Source organism: Neolamprologus multifasciatus, chromosome 1, assembly GCF_963576455.1.
Source record: "Neolamprologus multifasciatus chromosome 1, fNeoMul1.2, whole genome shotgun sequence".
NCBI classification, from domain to species: domain Eukaryota; kingdom Metazoa; phylum Chordata; class Actinopteri; order Cichliformes; family Cichlidae; genus Neolamprologus; species Neolamprologus multifasciatus.
In genome coordinates, this window is record NC_140439.1 from 9,037,326 (window position 1) to 9,061,093 (window position 23,768).

Consider the following 23,768-nt stretch of genomic DNA (forward strand, 5'->3'; position numbering starts at 1 on the left):
ATGTATGTGTGCTGAATGTACATTTTTGTATATGTATGTGCATATTTGCATGTACACATATTTTTACAAACATATATGGATGTCTCACAATGTTTTCTGTTTTCATCTTATCTATTTTAATTCTTTTTATTTGATTATATTATCCCTTTGTTCAGCACTTTGGCCGACACTTGATGTCTTTTAAATGTGCTATATGATTAAAGATGAAGACTTTCCTGCTACAGAAGCAAATGAAATGTTTTTTGTATTTATTTATTTTTTTGTTTTATTGTTTTAACTTCCAGGATCATTTGGTGCATTGTGAGTTTGCCACTGTGCCTTGTCCACAGTGCCAGCAGTCTGTGAAAAAGAGCCAACTAGAAGAGCACATAACTGTTCAGTGCCAAAAAAGACCCATGTCATGTCCAGACTGTGTGGCATGCTTTCTTTATGAGGAGAGAGAGGTACCATTGAATCACTTTTCAAGAACAGATCTCATGGCAGAGTTACAGTGATGTTTTGTGTGTCTGTGAGGAAATTTTCCTAATAGTCTCCTTTCATTTGCTCCTTCAGCTTCATCAGCAACAGTGTCCCTTTGCCAGTGTGAAGTGTCAGTACTGTGAGCTGGAGCTCGTCAGAGACCAGGTGAGTCTTTTAAGAGTCTGCCATGAAGAAGAGGCCTCAGGTGAATGAACGGTTAGGAAGTGGTGATCAAAACAGGAACTACTCTCTTGTTTAAGCAATGGGGAACCATTCCAAACTCAGTCACATCACATGTTACAGTGCAGAAGGGCTGTCACCATTTCAGCAGTAGAAAGTGGAACCACTTCTGTTTTAATTGTTGTCTGTTATTCCTGTTCCCTTTGTCTGTCATTTTCAGCAATAAGCAATCTCTTTGAAATGCTTAAAAAACCCAATCTGAATATGACTGAAGCTAATTTACTAATGACTTTTTTTTCCCCCCCCAGATGGAGTCTCACTGTGACACAGATTGCCCAAAAGCACCTATTGCCTGTAACTTTAGCATCTTTGGATGTAAAGAAAGGGTAGGTGATCAATTTCAAGATTTCCATTCTTTCAGCTCTCATACAGCATATTCTTAATAGGTTAATACAGTGGTTCCCAAACTTTTTTTGCTGGGCCCCCCTTTGTTTTACAATAAAAATGTTTGCCCCCCCCCCCCCCCCCCCCCCCCCGTGCGCACGCACACGCAAGCACAAACACATCCTCCAACCACACACACCCATATTTTGCTCCATTGCGGTTTATTTCACACCTCAAACATTTAGTAAACAATTAAGCAAATACAAGTAATCTGCAATAAATTACAGGTAGTAAGGAAATAAACTACTAACTCTTTTACGCTGCGTCCACACCTACACGGGTAATTTTGAAAACGCAGCTGTTTCGTCCACACGTAAACAGCGTTTCGAATCACCGAAAACTGAGATTTTTTAAAAGTCCTTTTTTGTGTTTACGTGTGGACGAGGAAAACAGAGTTCATCATGCAACGTCAAAGGTGTGTGCCTTTTTTCACGTCACGCTGTGCGCCACGTTATTGTTTACATGAGATGAATTGCAGAGTAGCAGATAGAGACAAAATACTGTTAATCTGACTATCGTCAGGTTTACGTCAGGGACGCAGTTACTGTCCCTCCATTTACAAAGGCAGAGGCGTCACAGTGTAATTATTACATGTAGTTGTTTTTTTCCTGTGTAATAAAAAATGTCGCCTTGAGGCGACATTTGTTGTGATTTGGCGCTATATAAATAAAATTGAATTGAATTGAATTAATAATATTCAACATTGCTATCAATACATTTTTCAAAAAATGCCTCTCTGTGCAAAATAGGTTTAAAAGCTGTGGGATACTGTTTGTCCGTGATTTAGACAGGGGGAACAAATCGTGGCAGGATCAGCCTAATATTATTTGTATCCCGCTGTAACTTTACTGTATAAAGAGCTAACACCTCCAAAATGTCAGGAGTAGTTAGTCATTACAAGAAGTGTTTGTGAACTAAAAATCAAGAATGTGGGATACTGTTTGTCTGTGATTTAAACAGCCCAGCGCTGCTCCCAACGAAGGGAAAACCAATTTTGCAGGGGAGACCTACCTTGGCACTTGTGCAGGTGAAACCAAAGGGCAGATATGCTTCACCATATTTTCAAGTCTTTGGCTTAGAATGAAGTTGGTTTGGAAACATATTCAGCGATGCTTCATCTCCTGCTTTGCGTTTGTGTGGGAGCCCTGTGCTAGCAGTGTCCAAGCGTTTTGTTTTTTTCCCCGTTTTCATACCGCAACCCCCTGCAATGGCTCTGCACCCCACACTTTGGGAAGGTCTGGGTTAATAGGTTTTGTAGTTTGCGACACAAGTTTTAAAGCTGGTTTGATTCTGCAGATGCAGCGCCACAACCTGGCTCAGCACATGCAGGAGTTCACACAGATGCATATGCGCTACATGGCTGAATTTCTGCGTGGCCTTAGCCTCAATGGTACTACACCCAAACCCCTGAGGACTTTAGGACCTTCACTTTCCTCTGAGGATCAAGGAGCTGCAGCATCAGTACTGGCCTGTAGTGGGCCCAGAGGGGCTGCAGCTCTGAGCTGCAGTAGCAGTTGTGCTCCAGGTCCGTCTAGTGAAGAGATGCAGCAGAGGCTTCGTGAGATGGATGGACGATTGGTGAAGCAGGATCACCAGCTGCGTGAACTCATCATCTTAAAAGACACCCAAGTAAGTGATATCCAAGTGTATTTTGACCTTTTGGGGTTTTGGTTTGTTTTTGTTCTTTTAGATTAGTTTCTTTTAGATTAGTCTCAAAGCCTCTTTTCTTTCTTTTTCTCTCAAATATTTTCCCATTTCATTTTCACAGGCAGGCCAGCTAGCAGAGCTCAGGCGTAGAGTGTCCATGCTGGAGGATACAGTAAAAGAGCTGGAGGCCCAACATTGCAATGGTATCTTCATCTGGCGCCTCAAAGGTTTTTCAGTCCACCTGCGGAACCAAGAAGCGGGCCAGCCAGTGGTTGAGCACAGCCCCGGCTTTTACACAGGCCGCCCGGGCTACAAGCTGTGCCTGCGCTTACACCTGCAGACCCCCAATGCCCCTCGCTGCTCCAACTACATCTCCCTATTTGTGCACACCATGCAAGGAGCTTTTGATGGGCAGCTTACCTGGCCATTTCAAGGAACCATCCGACTCGCCATCCTAGACCAGGGCCCTGAGGGTCAGCATCACATGGAGGCAATGGAGACTAAACCAGATCTACAGGCCTTCCAGAAGCCGACAATTCAGCGCAATCCCAAAGGATTTGGCTATGTCACCTTCATGCACCTGTCTCAGCTGAGTCAGAGAGCTTATGTTAAAGACGACACTCTGCTCATCCGCTGCGAGGTGACGCCACGTTTTGACAATATCCTTCACCGTGAGGGACCAGCTGTACAGCCAAGAGGACCTGAGGCATTTGCTTCAAGAGACTAAAGTCACACTCCTTTGTGTGGGATCTTCCACAAGCTGACATTTATGGTACCTCTACCAGTGTTTTAGTAATTCAGTAAAGTTCATTTTTAATTGATGGTGATCAAGTGGAAGAAAAATTGACATTAACAACCTTTTAAAATAGCTAGTATTTATTTTTTTTCAAGATCTCAATGTTTGTTGTAATAGATGTACAGCAGAATTCATTTAGATCATTATGAGAGATATTTACTTTAAATCTACGCTGTTAAGACCATGTGAACTGTATCTAATCAGCTCAGCACCACAGGCTCTCTTGCTATTGATGTAGAACACAGCATGAGGACTTTTTGGATTTTTTTTTTTTTTTTTTTACCTCTAGTGTCAATTTTCAGTCATTGTTTAAAGAGCAGATGACTTTTTTGGGGGGACTTTTTCCCTTGTCATCTGCAAGTGTGTACAGGGTATGTGGATAATGTATTGCATATTCTTAACAGCAGAGGATGAAAATGACAATTGAGCATTTTATAAAAACCTAAGTGAACAGGCTTAAATCCCTAGAATCAGTTGTGGGAATTTGTTGTAACCACAGTTGATCATATGTTATCTAATATTGAATCATGAACCAAAAAAAAGGGTCACTAGGTAACAATGGAAAGTTAAACGCTTATAATAATTAGCATAGACACAATCTTATTTTCATTCCCCTTATGTGTGCTTAGTCTACTGACTCACCTTGGCAAGCCAAACCAATGGAAGCCTAGAGCCCCCCCCCCCCCCCCCCCCCCATCCTTTTATATTCTGGGTAAACAGCATATATTGAAAACACTGGAGGTGCTATTTATCTTAGAATAGATGCAAATGAACAAGTAAACCTGAAAAGGTGAAACAGAATTCCAAGCAGTGAACTAACGCTGGCCATTTTTCCTTTTAATCAGGAGCAATCTCTCTGTTTCACTGTAGGACAAAGGGCATTTGGGGGTGGCAACGTTCAAAATTCCCTTTCAGATGTTTTACGAAGAAAGTGATGCATTTGCCACATTTGTGGCACGCCAGGATCTCACACAGAGAATTTTGATGAGAAACACAGCAGTAACACAAAAGCTCCACAGGGGTATCTTGTGAGAAAGGTCATCGTGTGGAACAGAATCAGCAAAAACTTATTGTCCATTCCAAATGCCGCATTTCAAGCGTCACTGCTTCTGCCCATCCTGATTTTTGAGGCATCACTGTGGCACAAACAGCAAAAATGATGGACGGATTACTCAAAGTGCCTTTTACTCAAGCTCCTAACTAATGTAACCTTAAATAATTGAAGTGTAAATGTGAATGCAACATTGTCACGCTCCATGAAATGCTAATAATTGATTGGATGAATGAAAGCTGTCCTCCTAAACACAGTTACCACAGTGGAACATTTAATGTTTTCCTCTAAAGGACCCAATATTTTTATAAATAAAACACCATTTCACTCATTTAAGGTCCATTTTCCCCTTATTGGATTAAAAAATATTTTTTCATCTCTCTCAGTATTCTTCCGCTGTCTGTATGCAGCCATTATCACTTTTATTCATCAATGTAAGGAAATTTTTTGTTGGCCCCGTATCCTGGATGTCCCGGTTTTGTTTTTTCTTCTTGCTTCGCTTCATTCGCTGTTTGACTTTGAGATGCATCTGCAGCGGCGCCATCTGTCTTGTCACCTGCAAGAGACGCTAGAGAATGACATATTATTGCTTGGACTACATCGAAAAGGCACAAAGCACTGTGTTTGAATCTTTTTGCATAATTACTGTCATTCTTCTCGCTGATTTTTGACTCACTCGGAACTCTTGGCGCGTCCTTGCCACATTTGAGTGTGCTCTGAGCAAAGCACTCAGCCATCCAGGACAGCACCTCTCCGCAATATCTGACCTGGAGGGAAAAAAAGTCAGAGGTCACTGTTTTTAACTTATAAACTATTTCTGCACTAGACTTTAAACTTGAAATAGATTTGGGAAAATGCATCCCTGGATGGTGCTATTGAGCTCAGTATACCGTTTACCTGACTTTCCATGGATGCCAGTCGTCTCTCTTGGTCCTTAAATCCACTGACAGTCTTCAGCAAGCTTTGAACCCTTGATCCCAAACAAAGTCATTTAGAACATTTTAACCTTAAGAGACGCAGGTTGGTGCTGTGCAGGTACTACAAGAGTATCTAACTTAATTGCTTTGAGAATAGCATGCATACTTTTGAGAAGAATTATAAAGTGACCGTTACTTTGAGGAGGTGCTCTTGAGTCTCTCCTCGCTGCTTTCCCAGTGCTGACGCTCTACTTTGGCCAGGTAATTCTCTTTCTGCACCGTCTCCCATGTTATCAGCCTCTGGTCCAGCCCCGCCGGCAACTCCCTCTCTGGCAACACACAAAAGCAAGGAAGTGAGTAACCAATTAACCTAAAAAAGTTCCACGTGGTGGGTGAAAGACAAAGATAAGCCCGCCGTGTGTTTGCCTGTGTTTGATTTGGTTTTTGTTTAGCCACCTAAGCCACAGAGGACTCTTTCAATGTCTGTTTCAAATAACGGCTTAATAGCCCCTAATGAAAAAGTGTATATAGAGCCTTCATACCAAGACGTTCCTGCTTGGACTCCGGCTGCTTAATCAGGCTGAGGAAGAGCTGAGAGAGGTGGCTGATGATGATGAAGGGTGGGGCCAGTGCTGGACGGCTGTGGTATTCCACGATCAGGTTATATCTTTGGAACTTCCATAAGATGTCTGTGTTGCCTTGCACTTCCTGGAATGTGTAGCTGCAAATAGGGGAAGAAGCAAGTAAACCAGTTTGTGTGTGTGTATGTGTGTTTTTCTTTTTAATTTTATAATTTCAATAAGCCACTGGCTCATCTCATGTGATCAGACGGGCAAATGTATGCACGTTTTCCTGGATTCTCATCCCCTGACCTGAACATGGCAATGAGGAGGTTCATTAGCAGGACATTGGTGACGAGGAGGTAGATAACCAGCAGCAGGATGACCAGCCAGTTGGCATAGATGTTGGGACATGGTGGCCGGAGGCCCTCGATAATCTCGTCTGAGTCATCGGTGCAGTTCATTTCAGGCATGCGAGCAGCTGCGCTCCATTAAATGTAAGAACAAGATGCGATAAGATTAGAAGGGGGGGGACAAAAAAATCTAGGGCAAACAGATTACAACCCCAATGGCAAGCATAAGCAAAACATTAATTACACATCTTGGCAAAGTATTTTGCATTTTTCACAAACAGATAAACAGTTAAAGGATGTATCGTACTGTCTATCTCCTCCAAAGGGATCTGGCCAAAAATGTGCAGGTAGGGACGGTACAGCGCTCTGCGAAACACCCAGTCAATCCTTTGGTCGTTGGGGTGGAGGAGAGCCTGGGTGGCAACTCCGTATGCAATGAGCCAGACACACAAGAAAAACAGGAAGAAGAAGACATCCTTCATCTGTTTAAAAAACAGAAGAGAGAGAGCAAAAGATCTCCGTCTTAATCTTCTTTTTAGGCGTCTTCGTCTATTAGCAAAAGCACAACTTAAATTTATACGTAAGCCATGATTTTGTTTTGGTCACCATTCTTTCCACAATGATGATCTTGGGTCCCAGCTGCTTATGAATGGCAAAGATATGGATGAGACGCAGAGTAAACACCATGAAATCAATGGCCAGAACTGTCCTTCCCGCCTCGTAGGTGTCATTCACCATCCTGAGAGAAAAATAATAAATAAATCACAACCTGTAGCAACACTTTTTTTTTGCATTCAGCCATTCATTCATTTAACCACTTGCTTACTTATTTTGATGCTTTAGCCACAATCATCACCACGACACATACTAAAGCCTAAGTGCTCACATTAGATTTAGATTTACCTGCAGGAGACCCCAACAACAAAGAGTGAGATGGCAACCATGTCACACTTGTTCCAGTTGTCCTCCACGTAGAGTTTAAACTTCTTTAAGATGCTCATCTCTTCATCAGTGAAGAAGCTCTGTTGTCATAAAGATTAATAAAGAGATATATCTTTTTTGAATATTTTTGTAAAACTGTTCATCAGAAAATCTGAGCCTGTCTTGACTTCTTTCAGATCAAATACTAGAACGACATTCGAACAGACCTCCAGGGACCACAGCTAGAGGTCGATCCCAAAGTCAATAGTACTGATACCAAGGCTGGTATTGGTATCAGATCGATACTAGCACGATACGATCGATACTTCACTCTGAAAAGCTGAAAGGTGTGTTTTGTTGTGTTAGCTAATTTTTGTGGAAAATACTAATCACAGTGATTTCGTGCTCATTAAAATGTGTTCAGAATGTTCAAATTGATGATGATTCATGTCATAAATCATGATACACTGCTCTCCCCTGCACAGGCTGCCTTTGTAGTTTAAAAGTATTGGTATTTGTATCATTAATAGTGGTCTTTTACCTGGCATCAGCTTGATGCCTAAATGTGTGGTATTGCACAGCAGTCCCCACAGCCCTGCTGCTTTAGAGGGGACCTTCAGTGCAACCAAATGGTGAGTCCTGTCAAATGTCTTTTATACTTAGAGTGTGAGGTTGACTTTTCTCCTGTGACTTGAACAGGTTACCTGAACGTGCCTTAAGAACCACTGCTTGGTCCCTTGATGGCGCAGTTGCTTTGTCAATAAGCTGAGGGCAGCGTGTGTGCTTTCACGAAGTCACAGTCTGCTGTGCGAAAGCTTTGAGTGCCATTCGACAGATGTCTACATGACATCCAAATACTTTCAACTGTCCCCAGGTACAAGCTGTAGATTTAAACACTGAAGGTAAACCTAGCTTACACTCAGCAATTAATCATTTTAATAAATCGGCAGTAAAAGATGGTAAAATGAGCAAAATGCACTACTGGCATAACTCTATGAGAGGGAGCAGACTGGGACTACTCGTTTATTAAAAAGCTGGTAGAACTAGGCTGTTGAAGTTTTTTTTTGTAAAAAAGTATGATAACAAGGACCCTGTGGCATTATCTTCATTTAGGAAAAGGCATGCACCTCAGAGCCATCCTTTTGAATTCACAGGGGCCCTGCTGGGCATGGTAACATGCCAGAGTTGCCTGCAGCAGTGTGGTTCTTATTTTGGAAATCTCTACCATAATTCTGTCTGAATTACACATTGAAAAGTAGAGTGGTGAAGGACTTTGTCATCTGGGCCTTTTTGTGCCCAAGGGAAGAGAGCTCAGTGGGATCGGTGCAATAAGGGATCATGCTTGTCTGACCTGGCTCACTAGGAGGGAGTCAAAAAAGAGGCAAAGGCTTAAAACCCCTGAGACAATGAGCTCACTGTAGCGATTCACATCACCTCCTACTCAGATGTGTCAGAGCCAAACACGTCTAATAGAAATGCCACTGCTTCGAAAAAGGTGTCACGCTGCCTACAGAGAAAGATGCTGATTCTTGGCATTATATAGGTGCCAGCATGATTAGATGATCACCTGTCGAAGTTCCTCCAGCACCATTGTGAAGACCCAGAAGTAGAGCATTATCTCTTGCGCTCCAGGGCCAAGAGGCGGCGGCGGGCGGAAGTCCAGCAGGAGCACGTAAGTGAAGAGGCAGAGGAAAGCAAAATACATGATGACATTGCCGAGGAACACCGTTACAGGAGCGCTCCAAAAGCGACGCCAGCGACGCAGTAAGAAACGCCACCAAACAGAGGCGCAGCTCTGATCTGCTTGACCTCCAGGTGAAGAGTCCCTGGAAAAAAAAAGACACCACATTAATATGTAAAGACAAATCTATATCTAACTATAGATACAATCATGTAAATGGAGATTAACAGCCAGGATTCTAAAATTCAAACATGTTTACTGATGTTATAAGTCAGAGATGGTGTGACGGACATCAGGAAGTGTTTTATTCGCATTATTATTCACACTGCAGCTCATTTGTGTTTATAGGGTTTTAGCACCAAGGTTATTATAGATTACTAAAACTAAACTAAAAACTAAACCACAATTAGATGTGAAAAAACAAACAAACATTGTGAAGCATTGATGGATCTGTGTATCGACACTCTGGATGTCTACAAGTCTGTAAGTCAACAGCATTCAAATAGTTAAGTGCTTTTAATGCAATACCTGTACTGACTTTCCTTAAATTACCCTTCATATAGTAAAAATTAAAAAGTGTAGACCTAACGCTTGAAGTAATAAAGACTTTTAAAACAGTAAAAACCAACTGAAACAAGAAAATCCACTCTGGAAACTAACTCAAAGTAAATTGAATTAAAAGCAAATAATCAAAAATGGAAAGAAAACATTAAGTAGCTAATTTGTTGTCACAAAAAACAGTCTTGCTGAATAGAAAATATAAACAACAAATGAAATTATATTTTTAGCTTAATCATTTTGGCAAAAAGCAGATCAGTGGGCACTAACGCTGAAGTCTATGAACTCTAAATTAAACAAGAGAGCAAACTCACAGAGGGTCATCATCATCATCGCTTAGAAGTAAAGCCTTTTCTGTGTCCAGACTGTCCAGCTCCGCAAACTGCTTGGCAGCATTACGATTGTCAAGTTCTTCATCACTGAAAAGAAAGCCCCAAAACCCAGATAATGCACACAACCGAGTGACACAGAGCTCATCAGCATGGCAAAGACAAAAGGTGGAGTTCATCAACAGACTGATCACCTGAACTTTATGAGGTTGGTCCATATGAGCGGTGCACAGAAGAACGACACCACGAGTTTGGAGATGGCTGTGTCTGTTGACATAGACCCCCACCAAATCTTTGTGAGCAGAGCCTGCAGAACAGAATCAGTTTCTCATACAACATTGGCAAACTAGCAGAGTGTGTCAATTCAGGTTACCACAAGGGGGCACCAGAGGCCTTACAAAATTTCTGCTTTGCAGCTTGGAGCCCATATTCACAGAAGAAACATATGTGGCGTTATCTCAGATAGACAGACAGAAAAAAAAAATCAAAATCAAAATGCTTCTCCCCCAGTCAAACCATTTCATTAACCAGCAACTACTTTGCCTGAGACCAGGGAAACCCACTTTCTCTTGAAACATTACACATGTACTGGATCATAATTAACGGCATCCCATTAAAAAGGTAATTCCGACTGTGTGCTATGAATAAAATATATCATTCCCATGTGCTAACCTTCCCTACTGACACTGAATACCAATTAACTCTCACTGATGACTTTCTAATGACAAGGGCGTCTGTTGGAGGCATATTTAGACAAAACTGTGCATTGAGTGGCTTCTAAGTATCTAATGGCATACAGTGCAGAGGGAAATGTTTAATAACTGCCGTGGAAACCCAGTATATCAGCAGAGATGGCGGCAAAGAACCAGACTTATCTGTCGGCTTCCCAATACTTAATCTGTAGGATGAAACGTATAAATTTTAAAACGGAGCACCGCATGTGTCTTCTTGTCACCTGAACTCCGTCGTGGGCAAAGAAGGATTTGGCATCTGCCTCAGTTGCCAAGTTAAGGACTGTAGATTTGCTCCAGCAGTGTGTTCTCCTCACTAACAAAGCATAAGCTCTGTCTTCACTGTTGGAGTAACACTCTCCAAAGACATCTGCCACAATAAGAACAGTAGTTACACAGTGTCAACCGCTCAGTTAGATTACATCCATCCATCCATCCATCCATTCGCTTCCGCTTATCCTTTTCAGGGTCGCGGGGGGTGCTGGAGCCTATCCCAGCTGTCATAGGGCGAGAGGCGGGTACACCCTGGACAGGTCGCCAGTCTGTCGCAGGGCTAACACACAGGGACAGACAACCATTCACACTCACATCCATTTGCACATTCACACCTAGTGACAATTTGGATTATCCAATTAACCTATCCCCACAAGCTGCATGTCTTTGGACGGTGGGAGGAAGCCGGAGTACCCGGAGGGAACCCACGCAAACACGGGGAGAACATGCAAACTCCACACAGAAAGACCCCAGCCTGATGTTGGAATTGAACTCAGGACCTTCTTGCTGTGCAGCAACAGTGCTAACCACCGTGCCACCGTGCTGCCTTAGATTACATCCAGATTTATATTTTAGTCCCTCAAGTGGAATCTGTTTGTGCTTGTGGATAACAAAAAAAAAAGCAAAGCAAAGCACTGCTGGCTTGAAGTTAGAGGTTTTACCTCTTGCTGTGTTTGACCATTGCATTATCAGCTCCTGTCATTAAACAGTTTACGTACTCACCAAGGGCAAACTGCTCATACTTGGCCTCCTTCATGCTACGTGCGGACTCAGCCTCAGATTCCAGTCGTGCCATCTCTTTCAGAATCTTACAACCCGCCAGGGCTGCCGCAACCGCCTCAGGGCCCTGAAAGATTACAAGAGAGCTGTATCCAAGAAATGGGTCTGAAAGGGGGATTTGAATTTTTGAGAGCTGCATCTTTTGCATCTAAATGCTTCTATTGTGTGCATGGGGCTACTACAGATACAACTTGTAGGTTTTTCCCCCCCTGTGATTTCTAAAGCCTGTATTCAAAGGCACTTCCTTACATGTCGTGCGACACCGTTGTTATCGGCCAAAATAACTAGTCAGACAGTTTGGGTATGATAGCGGGCTCTTGAAGGGCTTTAACCATCTGACCTTGAATGTAAGGCATATTTGAATGGTTGTTTTATTTTCAGTCTCTGTAGTTTGATCTATTGAATAACCCAGAAGGAAGCTGCTTGCTTTAGGTTGTATATGAACTGCATGGATTGTGTAAAGTATAAATAAAAAATGACTGTTATCACAGTGTGGCTAGGTAGTTCCCCTGAAGATTCTTTACATCATATATATATAGCTGACATTATAAACCTGCCTGTTGTACATATAAAATGGACATTTTCTAACTTCTTACAGGTCTTGGGAAGACAAGGAAAGCAAGTATTACATATAGATAGCAGCCAGACTCACTCTTTTCAAGACAATGACAATGTCAATGGGTGGAAGGCTGGGTAGATGCTGGATGGAACATCAGTCCAGGGTTAATGAAAATACATATTTATGAGATGTTCAAGAGATATTCATGCTTACAAGCAGATCTATGGTCAGTTTAAAGTCACCAGTAATGCTAATACTCATGCACTGGACTGTGAGGAAGAGCAGCATATTGCAGCAGAGGGCTCTTCCCATTTTTGTTTAAAGGATCAATGATTTGTGTTGATTGTGCTGCATTTTTTTTTCGCGCTCCTGGGTCGACATACTGTATATGCACATAATAAATATGTGAGATTTTGCTAGCCTGCAAGAATAATTGTCGCCTTCAACGTGGGAAATACTTCAAACAATCAAATTACGAATGCCAGAGTCCAGGCCAGAGTCTGAGTGCTGAGGCGCTAGAGGTGGGGGATGGGCACACGCTGAACGCAATTACCATAATTTCAGATAATGTTTGAAATATAAGACGTTGGAAAAGAGCACATAATGATGACCGCGTGTGAGATTACAATAATTGGTTGCCTCAGTTCAGGGAATGGCAATAAAGAAATGAAAGGTGCTTTGAAAAGATGTTGAAAACAAAGAGCAATTATCATTGATGAGTGTCATTTAAACTATTCGTGGGACATCAATCCCTTGTCGGCCTATATGTCTCATTACCTTCATCAGGACGTTAGACACGCATGCGCTGGCTCACGGCTGGTTGGCTGCCTCAGCAAGCAGCCTGACCTTCATTTGAATAATGTTCTTGGAGATAAGATAGCTTTTTAGTTCACCTCAGTTCTTGATAAATATGCCGTTTGCTGGGCTCTTTTTTTTTTTTTTTTATCTCGAGTGACATTTTCATATGGCAGGACTGACCTACACCTGCACTGGGCTGGCCCGCATCGCTCATCACACCCAAAGCAGAACGCAAACTATCACAGCATAATTCTGCTCACTTCACTTTGCTTTGAGTAGAATTTTCCAAAGCCAGGCACATTTAGTTATTTATTGAGACGCACAGTGCTGAGATAGTACGAGCTGTAGCTCAACCGACTAAAGAAGCTGACAAGACTGACCATGGCCCAAAAGTAGTTAGCCATCTGCTGCCGGTTCTGAAGGGCCGCCCAGAGGAAGAGATCTCGCCAAGGATGCTCGCAGCGCTCCTCTAACTCAGCCAGATTCTTCTGGGTGTGGAACAGTCGACCCTTTGCTGGCTTCTCCTGGAGCACACAGAGAGAACGCTTAATGTATTTAATATGTATAGTAGATGAGGCAGCCGCACACAGTTTACAGAACAGGCAGTGCTTACATAAGTCAATCTACGACAGTCCTTTTACCGCAAAACCAATTTCCCTCGCTCCGCTGTAAAGAAGTCATAGCTGCTTGGTTGTCAACTGGAATATGTAATGAATTTAGCCAAGCAGACCTTCAGCCAAGAAAACATTTGACTGTGGCTGTGTTTTTCTTTGAGACCACTAGCCTTACAACAGTGAGTAGCACAAAACCTGACAGCATAATTAGAGAAAATATAGGGATTTTTAGAGTGCAACAGCAGGTGTGATTTTCCACGATGATCCATTTCTTTTTTGCTGCAGTTAGAAAGAAAAAAATGATGATGTGATTGGAGTAACAAAAGGGCTGGCTGCTCTGAAAAGAGCACTTTGGCTTTATTGGGTAGATTTGATGTTTTTTTCTGCTATTAGTGTAGGTAGGATGAGTTGCCATTAAAGTCGCCATTAAAGATTCACTGTCTTCCGGGAAGTCAGTTTACCACAAAGACTATATATTATCTGGTTCATTGCATCTTTCAGGCGCTTAAATGTTGCGAATATAGCTGTCTGAGAGGGTTAGAGGTAAACTCTCTCGCTCGCTGCTCACATCTCATAGATGAATGCAAACCTTTATGTGGTTTCACAGAGACACTGTTTCATTTTATTTGGCAGACCAAAAGGGATGAGAAACCTAACACAGACAGCATATTGTTTGTTTGGAACTTTCAAAAGAAGAGTACATCACCTACCGTGGGAGTCTTCTGGTAAAAGCCTTTACAAGAGTCGTGGAGAAAGTCTTTCAGCACTTTGGCGACCTCATAGAGGGTGAAGCGGGGTTTTCGGTCTCCTTGCTCGGAAGGATGGTGCACGGGTGGACCATGTGTCCTGGCAGCTCCGAGCAGAAGCTGCTTCTCCTCGTACTTTTTGAGGAGCAGGTTGTGAAGGAGGCTTTTCTCTGAGACAGACCAGTAAAGCTCCTGAAGACGGCCATAGGTAAGGAACTCTCCCAGGTTCACGCCATTGTCCACGAAAAGGCGCACAAAGTCTGGCTTGTCATTGATCAGTGCATCCATCATCACCTCTTCAAGATCGCAAGCCTGCAAAGATCAGTAGACGTATTACAATCACTCACTCATGACCTCTCTTCTTCACAGCTGTAAAAATATTATTTTCTGTTATTATGAAGAGCCTTACCAGTCTTGATTGGTACTCTTATTGTTATTACTATATTATAATACTATTCAATAAATCTCTTTCTTGCAGATTTAATGCAAATGTGAATATTGCAAATTGCACATGCTAAACAGCTTTAAAAACATGCTCTGTAGAGGTCTAAGAGGGTAGCTATTAGGTGGTCTGCTGTGAAATTTTGCACACACATCCATGATACCAGGTGAATCCTACTGGCACAGCTGGTGCTTTGAGGTTGGTGTTAATTGCTAACATTTATTAATTTGGCAATGTTAGCAGGCTAATATATCAAAATGATAACAGCCTCTACAAAAAAAGGTGGACATAGCCTCTAGGTTTGAATTCCAGCATAGAAGTGTGTCAAAACTTTTTTCTTAAATTCTTTCAAACCCTGCCTTCTTCCTAACGGCCAATAGAGGGCGTGGGCTGGTTGCAAAAAGAGGTCAGATTGTATAAAAATGTATAAAAAACAACAACACTACTTTCCACTTTATTTATGATCTCAGTGAACACTATAATGATGATTTCATGGTATCATTCACTACTTTTAAATCATATCTAGCAGAGAATGGTGCTCAGTTTGTACATTTTGCTTTTATTTAGACAAAAATAGATGAGAAAGCAGGGTATAATTCGGACTGTTGCTGCCTGTCTATGTGCAGTTATCATGGCTTTCTCACTCAGTCTCCACTTTTCAGTCATGACATCTCATGTCAGCAAAACATGGCAACTGCCAAAATGTCAGGCTTCAAAATAGAAGTGCACAAATCAGTGGGAAATGTCACGCTAGCTGCATCCATCTTTTATATACAGACTATGAAACCAGCACATTTGGCTATAATAGTGATAATGAAAAATATTATATCTGATGAAATATATTATTGATATCATTGTGAGCATATTAGAATACTAGCATATTCATGACTGGGCTAGCTTTTGTTTTAATTACCTTAAATAGCCCAGACTCTCACTGATTGTACTTGAAAAAGTTCCCACTCCCTTTTAATGTTGCTTTAGAAGGTACGCTAGGTTTAATTACCAGAATTTGTCAAACCTTGATCAGATCCTTTTGTCTCACCTTCCACTCCACATCTCCATTAAAAATGTCACTCTTTGCAATGTCCACTCTGTTCCAGGCCACTGCCAGCTTCAGCTCATCCAGAAAGTCTTGGGCTTCTTGACTTTGGCTCTTGCAAGCTGATAAACACACACACACACACACACACACACGCACACACACACGCACACACACACACACGCACACACACACACATGCACACACACACACAAAATGTCAACAGATTTACAATCTATCAAGCGCTCAAAATGTCAAAGCTCTTTCTTATTGCAACTGTCATGTCAGGAAACCTGTAATTGTGCAAGTTTCTTAAACATATTTCTCACAAGAAATTATTTTACCTTTGACTAGAGCTTTGAGAATGACTGTATCCAGCTCAGAGCTCTCTTGTTCCGGGTCATGGACAGTGAGGAGATGCTCGTGATCAAGTATCTTCTGAATCTGATTGTCAGGTCGATAGTCAGTAATTATGGAAATATCATTTGAGTGACGCAATTTATTAAAGAGAATTTAATGTGTTGTATACAAAGTACCTTTACTATGTGTATCAGCTCAGAAAAAAACATGTTACGAAATTGTTGTCTTGGCTTCCCTCCTTGTGTTCTTAATTAGGTCATCACATACAAATGTTGACGATAATGATGAAAATCCTACATTAGCTTCCTTCACAATCTTCCCCAGTGTGCCCTATTTTTCTGCCAATGTTCAAGTCTTGTGATGTGCATATCTGTATATGTGCCTGCCTCCATGCTGTGCACATCGCTCTTACCAGCTTGACCCAGTTACTGATGTCTGTGCTGTGGTGGGCATTTGGAAAGGTGTCCAGCAGCAGCTCATGAACGCTGTCCGTATCCCAGCAGCCCCTATTCATCAGTGTGACAAGGATGTCAGCCACACCTCCAGAGCCTGCCAGGATCAGCCATGGTGTCGAATTGCCAATGCCTTTATACATTCTCTGCAAGAAGGGACACAGTGTTTTTTAAAGATGATAACTTCCCAACTAAACATCAACAAGAATTATATTTCTCAGTGTAAGCTGTAGTCTATAATCTCCTCAGTAATGGCTCTATTTATGCAAATGCATTGGTGACTTTGATGGGCTTTTTGGTTGAAGAGATTAGTTTTGTGAAAACAGAAAGAATTTGTTTCTCAGTCTGGCTTTGGCCTGCTGCCTCAGGAGATGGCACCACCAAAATTTGACTCAGAGCCTAATTTTCAAGCCTTAGCCAGCGTTCAAACTGAGAATGTGCACATTTGAATGACAAAACAAATCTGCCTTTCAGAGGGTCTCTTCGTGCTTTCGCCTTTAAAGTTCTTGAGAAGCTAATGTAGCACAATGAAAAAAAAAGCTTACTTTTAGGATCCTGGGTTCTCCGTGGACCAAGAGACACAGAACAGGGATCTCAAAACTTCCTGCACCTAGAAGAATATTCACAGAATGAAATGCAGAAAAAGGAGAAGCTGGGGTGATGGTGGGTTGCAAAGAAGCTTACAGGGGTAGCATTAGTAGCTCTGGGCAGGCTAAAGCAAGTTACTAACAGGAAGTGTTTCCTACATCGGTTGTGCATGCTCTATGTGTAAAAATATCTCTGTGATCTGTTCCTTTTGTCTTTAAGTTGTGGAGAGTTGAACCAAATGTTGTTTTTATTTTTGCTCTGATATTAAATGTGAACAGCTTTGGAAACCCGAAAAGGAAAATGACCTGAAAATGACCTTGGAAACTGACTGAAACACTATTTATGGAAACAGGCTACTTTTGAATATGCAGTAAAAGTAGTAAGTAAGCAATTAAGTAAGGCTTATTTATATAGTTCTTTTCAAGAACAAAAGTCACAAAATGCTTTACAATTTACAATTACAATGAAATTTTTAATTTACAATTAAAATGGTAAAAATAGACTCCATTAGATTCACTGCTATTGTGCTTGTGAAGTAATTCAAGAATTCATAAACATCATAAAATATGAATATGCTTTTTTTTCTTCTTTTCTTTTTTTCTTTTTTAAAAAAGAAGCTATTTATATATGAAGCAGCCACATGTACTATGTGCAACACCACAATGAAACAATGCCAAAATGCATCCATAATTGAAATCCATAAAAGCTACCATTTGTCACAATGAATTCTCATAAGTACATTCCAGTGTCATTTTTACTCAGTTTTACATAGGTACATGTAAAGGAATTATATAAACTTTTAATGAAGCAACGTTAACATATGGCATACTGCGAAGATTCTGGTTCCCAGATTGGTTCCCAGCAATGACCTAAAAGATTTTTTACCTCCGTAACCTGTGCGCTGAAGAGAGATATGCTTGAGCAGCTTTCACCCTCATTTCACTGGTGGCTCCGGGTCTGTTGGGATCTTCCTCAACCAGAACAAAGTGAGAGTGGTGACTGTCCAGGGAATACACTGATCCATGGGGCAAGTCTTGAGGCTTGTATACTGCGGGTTCATCAACCTTAAGAAAATATGAAGGGATACTCAGCAGGAAAGAGGACAGCGACAACACATTAACACGAGAGATGTAAATATTAGTTCACGGAGGATACTAATATTGGCCTTGTGCTGCCTTTGTGTGAACAGGAACCTTGGCTGTGAGTAGTGCCTCTCGGTTGTGGATCATGTTCCAGGGAGCAATGCCAATGGCCACAACACGAACTTTAGAAGAGGTGCTGGCCAAGGAGTGATCTCGTACCGCCTGGCCTAAGTGCTTGGTGATGCCAAAGCGAAGGCCATTAGTCAAAATCCATGCCCCTAGAGAACAGCAATGCAGTTGTATATGTACATAAGAGGTTTTGAACGTTTGATGTCTAATTTTACATGATCTCTCTGCAAAGTTGGAATTCTGATGAGTATCAAATTGAAAAGTTGGATCCAAGATTGCAGATTAAACTGATGTAGCTGCCAATATAATCATAAAGCTAGTTATTCTGAAATTAATCATATCATTTATTAATGAAAAACACATAATATCACAGAAAAAAAACAACAACACTTTATATATCAAATAAAAGGCACTCACTTGCCAGTATAGCAGCCTAAAAAGATTTATTTCAAAAGCCAGGGCCAGTTTGTACCCTTGATTATAACCTGTGCTTTGTGCAGCCTTCACAAGTCCCTTTCTCAGTGTGTCCCTAAGCCAGGGCCTCATCTGAGCCACCTCATCTCCTCCCACTACTGCAACCACCAGGTGTGGAGGAGCAAGACCCCACTCTTCTGTCAGCATCTGGTAGATCAGCACTGGGTCGGTGTTGCTGCGCACCCTCACAAACTGATTGAAGGCAAGGGGAAAAGTGATGTGTCAGTATACCGGTTGAACTGCACTTGTTATGTTACCTTCCTTACTCGTTATGACATCCAGTCTCACCTTTCCTCTCGTTTTAGTCGGACCGAGAAAGTCAATGTCACCAACTCTGCCAGCTGCCCAGTGGCTCTTCTCTTTCTTCATTCTGCTGCCAAGTCCCCTGGCTACATTCTCCAGAGTCTCATCTACTGTAGAGCAGCAGGAACAGCCCAGCAGGACACTGACAGCAAAAAAGTGTGAAATTGTTATATGCATCAGTCTTCTGCAGCACAGAAAAGGTATGAAAAAGAATCAGATTCAATTTTTATCCAGACTATCCTGCCCACAAAGCTCCTCATAAACATGCAGCAACACTTTTCTGTGCTGTTGCAATTACAAAAGGACAGTTAATTTCACCCGCCAAGGCTGTTACACTGCTCTCTTTGCTGATTTGGTTTGCTTCTTATTACCATGTGTGTTTATGTATTTTTTTTTTTACATAAAAAAAGCTTGCCGAGTTCAACAAAAACACCTTAACGTCGACATTAAAGCACTATTAAAATTCATATCAAAGATTCATCCAGGTTGCACTGTGTTCAGCCTATTTATATCTATCATTGCTGCCCATTTGTAGTTTGCTGCATTTTGTATAGTTTCCAAAGACTTTCTGCAACTTGTGTTTTTCTTGTGTATATTTGCATATTTATATATTGCCTGTTTCTTTCTTTTTGTATGCATTCCATGTTTGTATGCACAAACTTTGCCAAATAACGATGATTCCAATTCTGATCAGACATAATATTATATTATGGAAATTTTCCACATGTACCCCACTCATTTCTATTTTTTTGTACATTGAATTGATTATTATCAATATTTTAAATATCCCTAACATACACTCTTTTTGTTTTCTTTCCCATATCATTTTATTTATTTATTTATTTTTTGAACATAAGTGGACTGAAATCAGTAATTAATGCTATTCCATTTACTCTCACTTTCATTTTCACTTGAGTAAAAGCCTAATATTTCCAGACAGGGTTGAAGCTTCCTGCAGTACCTTTTTTTTTTTTTAAATTTGATCAAGATGCATAGATGGAATAAAAAATAGGGAGGTTATTTCATTAAATGAACTCATTTAGATGATTTAAAGGCTTTATGGTTTATCTACTTCGTCCAGTATTAGCTAAATGAAAAATGTAGCTCTGTGCTTTTCTTCTTATTTAATATCGGAGAAAGCATTCATTTCTCCGCAGCCAGGAATGTTTAAATTTAATAATTTAAATAGAAAACTTGGATTTAGTTAATGTTTGTTAGTCCAGTGCAAATGGTTTCATCCTGTGGCACTCTTGCCCTCCTAAGCGTCGGCCTTTTCAGCTGCTCTGATGATGACGTCCTCATCACGAATGCTTCTGAACACTCGTTTGAGATAAAAGCTTCTGTCAGAGCCGATAATTCTACTGTAGAAGAAAAAAAAAGTTTCTCTTGTTTCAGATCGCTGCACACACAAACACACGCACCCATGTTCCTCTGACCACTCCAGCGTGTCCCCACATTGCAGGCATCGCGTCTGTGGTTGCAGCGTCCCCTGTAAACAAATGAATACCCAGATATTAGGTCGCTTTAACGATAAATCCATTATGACTCACTCACCGCTGGCTCTACAGACGGAAAGCTTCTTAGAAGTACATGTGGTCAATGCAAAGCTGGCAGAATTTTCATTCTCGCTTCATATGCAAAGTGCTTCGTGCCCCATGTTTGAACTACAAAGGCACAAAACCCTCTTTTTTGCTGGTATGCACGAAGCAGGGAAACAGGCATGCATCTGAACCTCTAAACGTAAGCCTCCCTTATAAGTTGTGAAATGAGGACATTTGCTAGCCCTGTGCAAAATTTTAGGCGCTTTAGATATTTAGGACTGTGTACATCAGTCAATGCATCAGATCAGACCAGCATTTATTGTGCAGCATTACAACAGCACCAAACATACTTAAAGCCTCATAACAGACTGTTTTGAGCTAGAAGAACAAGGAGTCTTGCGACAGATGGCATGGCAGACACAGAACCCTGATCTTAGCATCATGGAGTCAGTCTGGGATTATATGAAGAGGAATATGCAACTAAGACAGCATAAATCAGCATAAAAAAAATGTGGCAAATTCTCTAAGGCACCTGGAACAGCCTAACCTGGAAAGAACCTTGAGAAAAATGGGGAGGGGATCTGCTTTTGACATCGTGACCTTCTTTATACGGAGCTATTGTTTTACAGTTCAGTTTATCTCGGGATGAGTCTTTTCATAGGAACCCTAATACACTGAGCTCAGAAAGAAGGCTCATTTAATATTGATAAGATTTACCCATTTGCCTCAGTAACAGACACTTTTATCAGCCAGCCTTATTTGCATGGGCGCTTGAGCAGCTTTGTGAAAGACGATAAAACAAACAAAAAAATAATAGTAGTGCAAATTCCTGTGACCGACAGCAGTAGCCTCCCCATTTACTTTGAGTAAAGAACACGCGTTTTAACGCAACTGTGGTGCAATGGTTAATATACAGGCGGAGAGTCAATTTGTGTTCAGCCATGTTTTAATGGGAGAGAGCAGCTTGTTGTGGAGGCTTTTATTTGACTACAGGTCTGGATCTGGGAGGGAGAAGACTACTGGGCATGCAAACAGGACGATTTACATGCAAAGGTAGAGGAAAGGACAAGCAGCTGTGTGTATGTGTGCTGGAGTGGGTATCTCAAGGACACACACACTCTTCCATGCACACACACACACATGCACTTCTAGCTTGAAGTCTAGTATTTAAATGAACTTTGTTAGGGCTCATATGTGGGGCCTCTTTTAAATGCTTATGCATTTGTTGTCATTTAAACTAACCATAATGTTCCATAAGCAATATTTTGAGCACCTTTTTTCCTCACACTCTGCCATTTCACCAAGTTTAGTGATTTGGTGAATGGCTAATAAATATATTCTGTTTTTTTTTGTTTTTTTTTAAAAACTAAAATGTAAAATCTGAAGATTCAAATTTGAGCTATTTTAACTTTTTGTTCTCTGATCTGTTGTTTGACTTGAAAACCTTAATTATCTACTTTATTATTACCTAGTGTATCTTAATGTAGCTTGAGACACACACACACAGACACACAATGGTGATCCAGTGGTCATCATTACATGTCTTAACGTGTGTGAGATGATGCTTTTCAGACAATAAAAGACAACAAAAGGAAGAAGAGAAAAGAAATGAGCTGCAGTTTAGATACTCACCAGAGGTGTGTCTTGTCCCTCCTGCATGGCTGAAATAGATGTTCCCCTCTCGTTCCCCTGCAGAACCACACTGTGAGAGCTCAGCGGGTGTCCTTCCACAAGCCTCAGGTGAACCTCCTGGGCTATTAGGAAGTAGCGCAAAGGTGGGGCCCTCCCTCCAGCCAATCCCAGGCACTGGCGTGCACCATCACTTTGCATGTTGGTCAGCCGTTGCACATCACCCTCATCTGGACCACACCTTTACTTGCAAAATGGAACAGCTTTGTGTCTAGTTGCTCTACACTTCAGGGCAATGTTCTTGGACAGCTTAGGAATTATAGGCTTAACATTTCCATATGGAAACTTTCCATATGTTTGACATGGTCAGTGAATGGTGTGTGTTGTATATAAAACGAATGGACACGAAGGTTCAGTGGATTTCCTTCATTTTGGTGCTCTGTATTGTGCTCACTTGCTTCAGTTTATCAGGGGTGTAACTCAAAATGCCTACCGGTCAGTGGCAGACTCAAGTTTAGAGAAGAGGGGCTCAAAGGTCACCAGACTGATCGGGAAAAGTCATATGAGGAGTGCGAATCGTTCCTTCTTTATCACTACTATTCTGATCTTGCTGTGCAAGGTACATTACCCACAGTTTCTCTAGCAGAGTTCCTGAGTGAACAGGAAATTACATGTGTGGTCCTCTCTTACTGGTCCAGTTGAAGTGTATTTGTGAAGATTTCTCACCAAAATACAAGTAATGCAATACAACTAACTCAAGTATAGGTTGTATTTTAAAAAATGAGCATGGGCTCCATGTCTGAAAAGTAAAGCCAAAACAGAAGTGCCTCCTCAGGCTTCTGAAAGAGGTTCAATGAGGAGAGATCATTCGGAAGAACTGGACATGATTTATTGAGAAAAAGAAATAAATTAACACATTTAGTGATCAGACTCCGATGATCCATCATGGAAGAACAGAATCCCAGTGGTGATAGGATTTAGGACAGGACTCATCCGAGTCTAGACACTGGTGGTGGTGAAGATGAAGATGGAAGCTGAAGATTGATGTAGCTCTAACCAACTCGGATGAGGTGGAGACGGGGAGGAGGGTGGTTGCACGAATGAGTCTGATAGGGAGAATGGCAGAAGAGTACTGAGATTTAAAGCACACAGAGTGGAGGCTAATTGGCCAAAAGAAGGCAGGCAGTGATGTCAGTACTGGGAAAGTGAAAGTGATGTAAAGAACAGAGTAGTAGCTGAACACCCAGGAAAGCAGAATAGATAACATCCATGAGGAAAGCAGAGCCCCAGGCAGGGGTGTCAAATACAAGGCCTGGGGGCCAGAATGCTGCC

The 23,768-nt window shown here is 41.5% G+C and overlaps 2 protein-coding genes across 2 annotated transcripts in view; one reads left to right on the plus strand and one right to left on the minus strand.

Annotated features, from left to right (window-relative positions):
• traf6 (TNF receptor-associated factor 6) overlaps positions 1-4,885 on the plus strand; it is a 9,025-nt gene extending 4,140 nt beyond the window's left edge. The window contains exons 4-8 of the mRNA XM_085155559.1: positions 285-443; positions 553-624; positions 948-1,025; positions 2,380-2,712; positions 2,852-4,885. Of these exons, the coding sequence (XP_085011685.1) occupies positions 285-443; positions 553-624; positions 948-1,025; positions 2,380-2,712; positions 2,852-3,457 (1,248 nt within the window). The 3' untranslated portion in view covers positions 3,458-4,885. The remainder of the gene's footprint in view (positions 1-284; positions 444-552; positions 625-947; positions 1,026-2,379; positions 2,713-2,851) is intronic.
• Positions 3,861-22,636, minus strand: trpm5 (transient receptor potential cation channel, subfamily M, member 5). The gene is given in 27 exon segments (XM_085155557.1): positions 3,861-5,145; positions 5,254-5,344; positions 5,475-5,547; positions 5,691-5,823; positions 6,037-6,215; positions 6,367-6,535; positions 6,715-6,889; positions 7,014-7,146; positions 7,311-7,429; positions 8,896-9,154; positions 9,882-9,986; positions 10,091-10,203; positions 10,852-10,997; positions 11,624-11,747; positions 13,418-13,561; positions 14,362-14,709; positions 15,882-16,000; positions 16,223-16,322; positions 16,651-16,836; positions 17,236-17,300; positions 18,164-18,206; positions 18,208-18,342; positions 18,472-18,638; positions 18,975-19,155; positions 19,252-19,408; positions 20,688-20,755; positions 22,440-22,636. Coding segments are annotated over 27 exon segments (3,705 nt in total). The 5' UTR covers positions 22,467-22,636; the 3' UTR covers positions 3,861-4,999.
• Between the last annotated feature and the right edge of the window lie 1,132 nt (positions 22,637-23,768).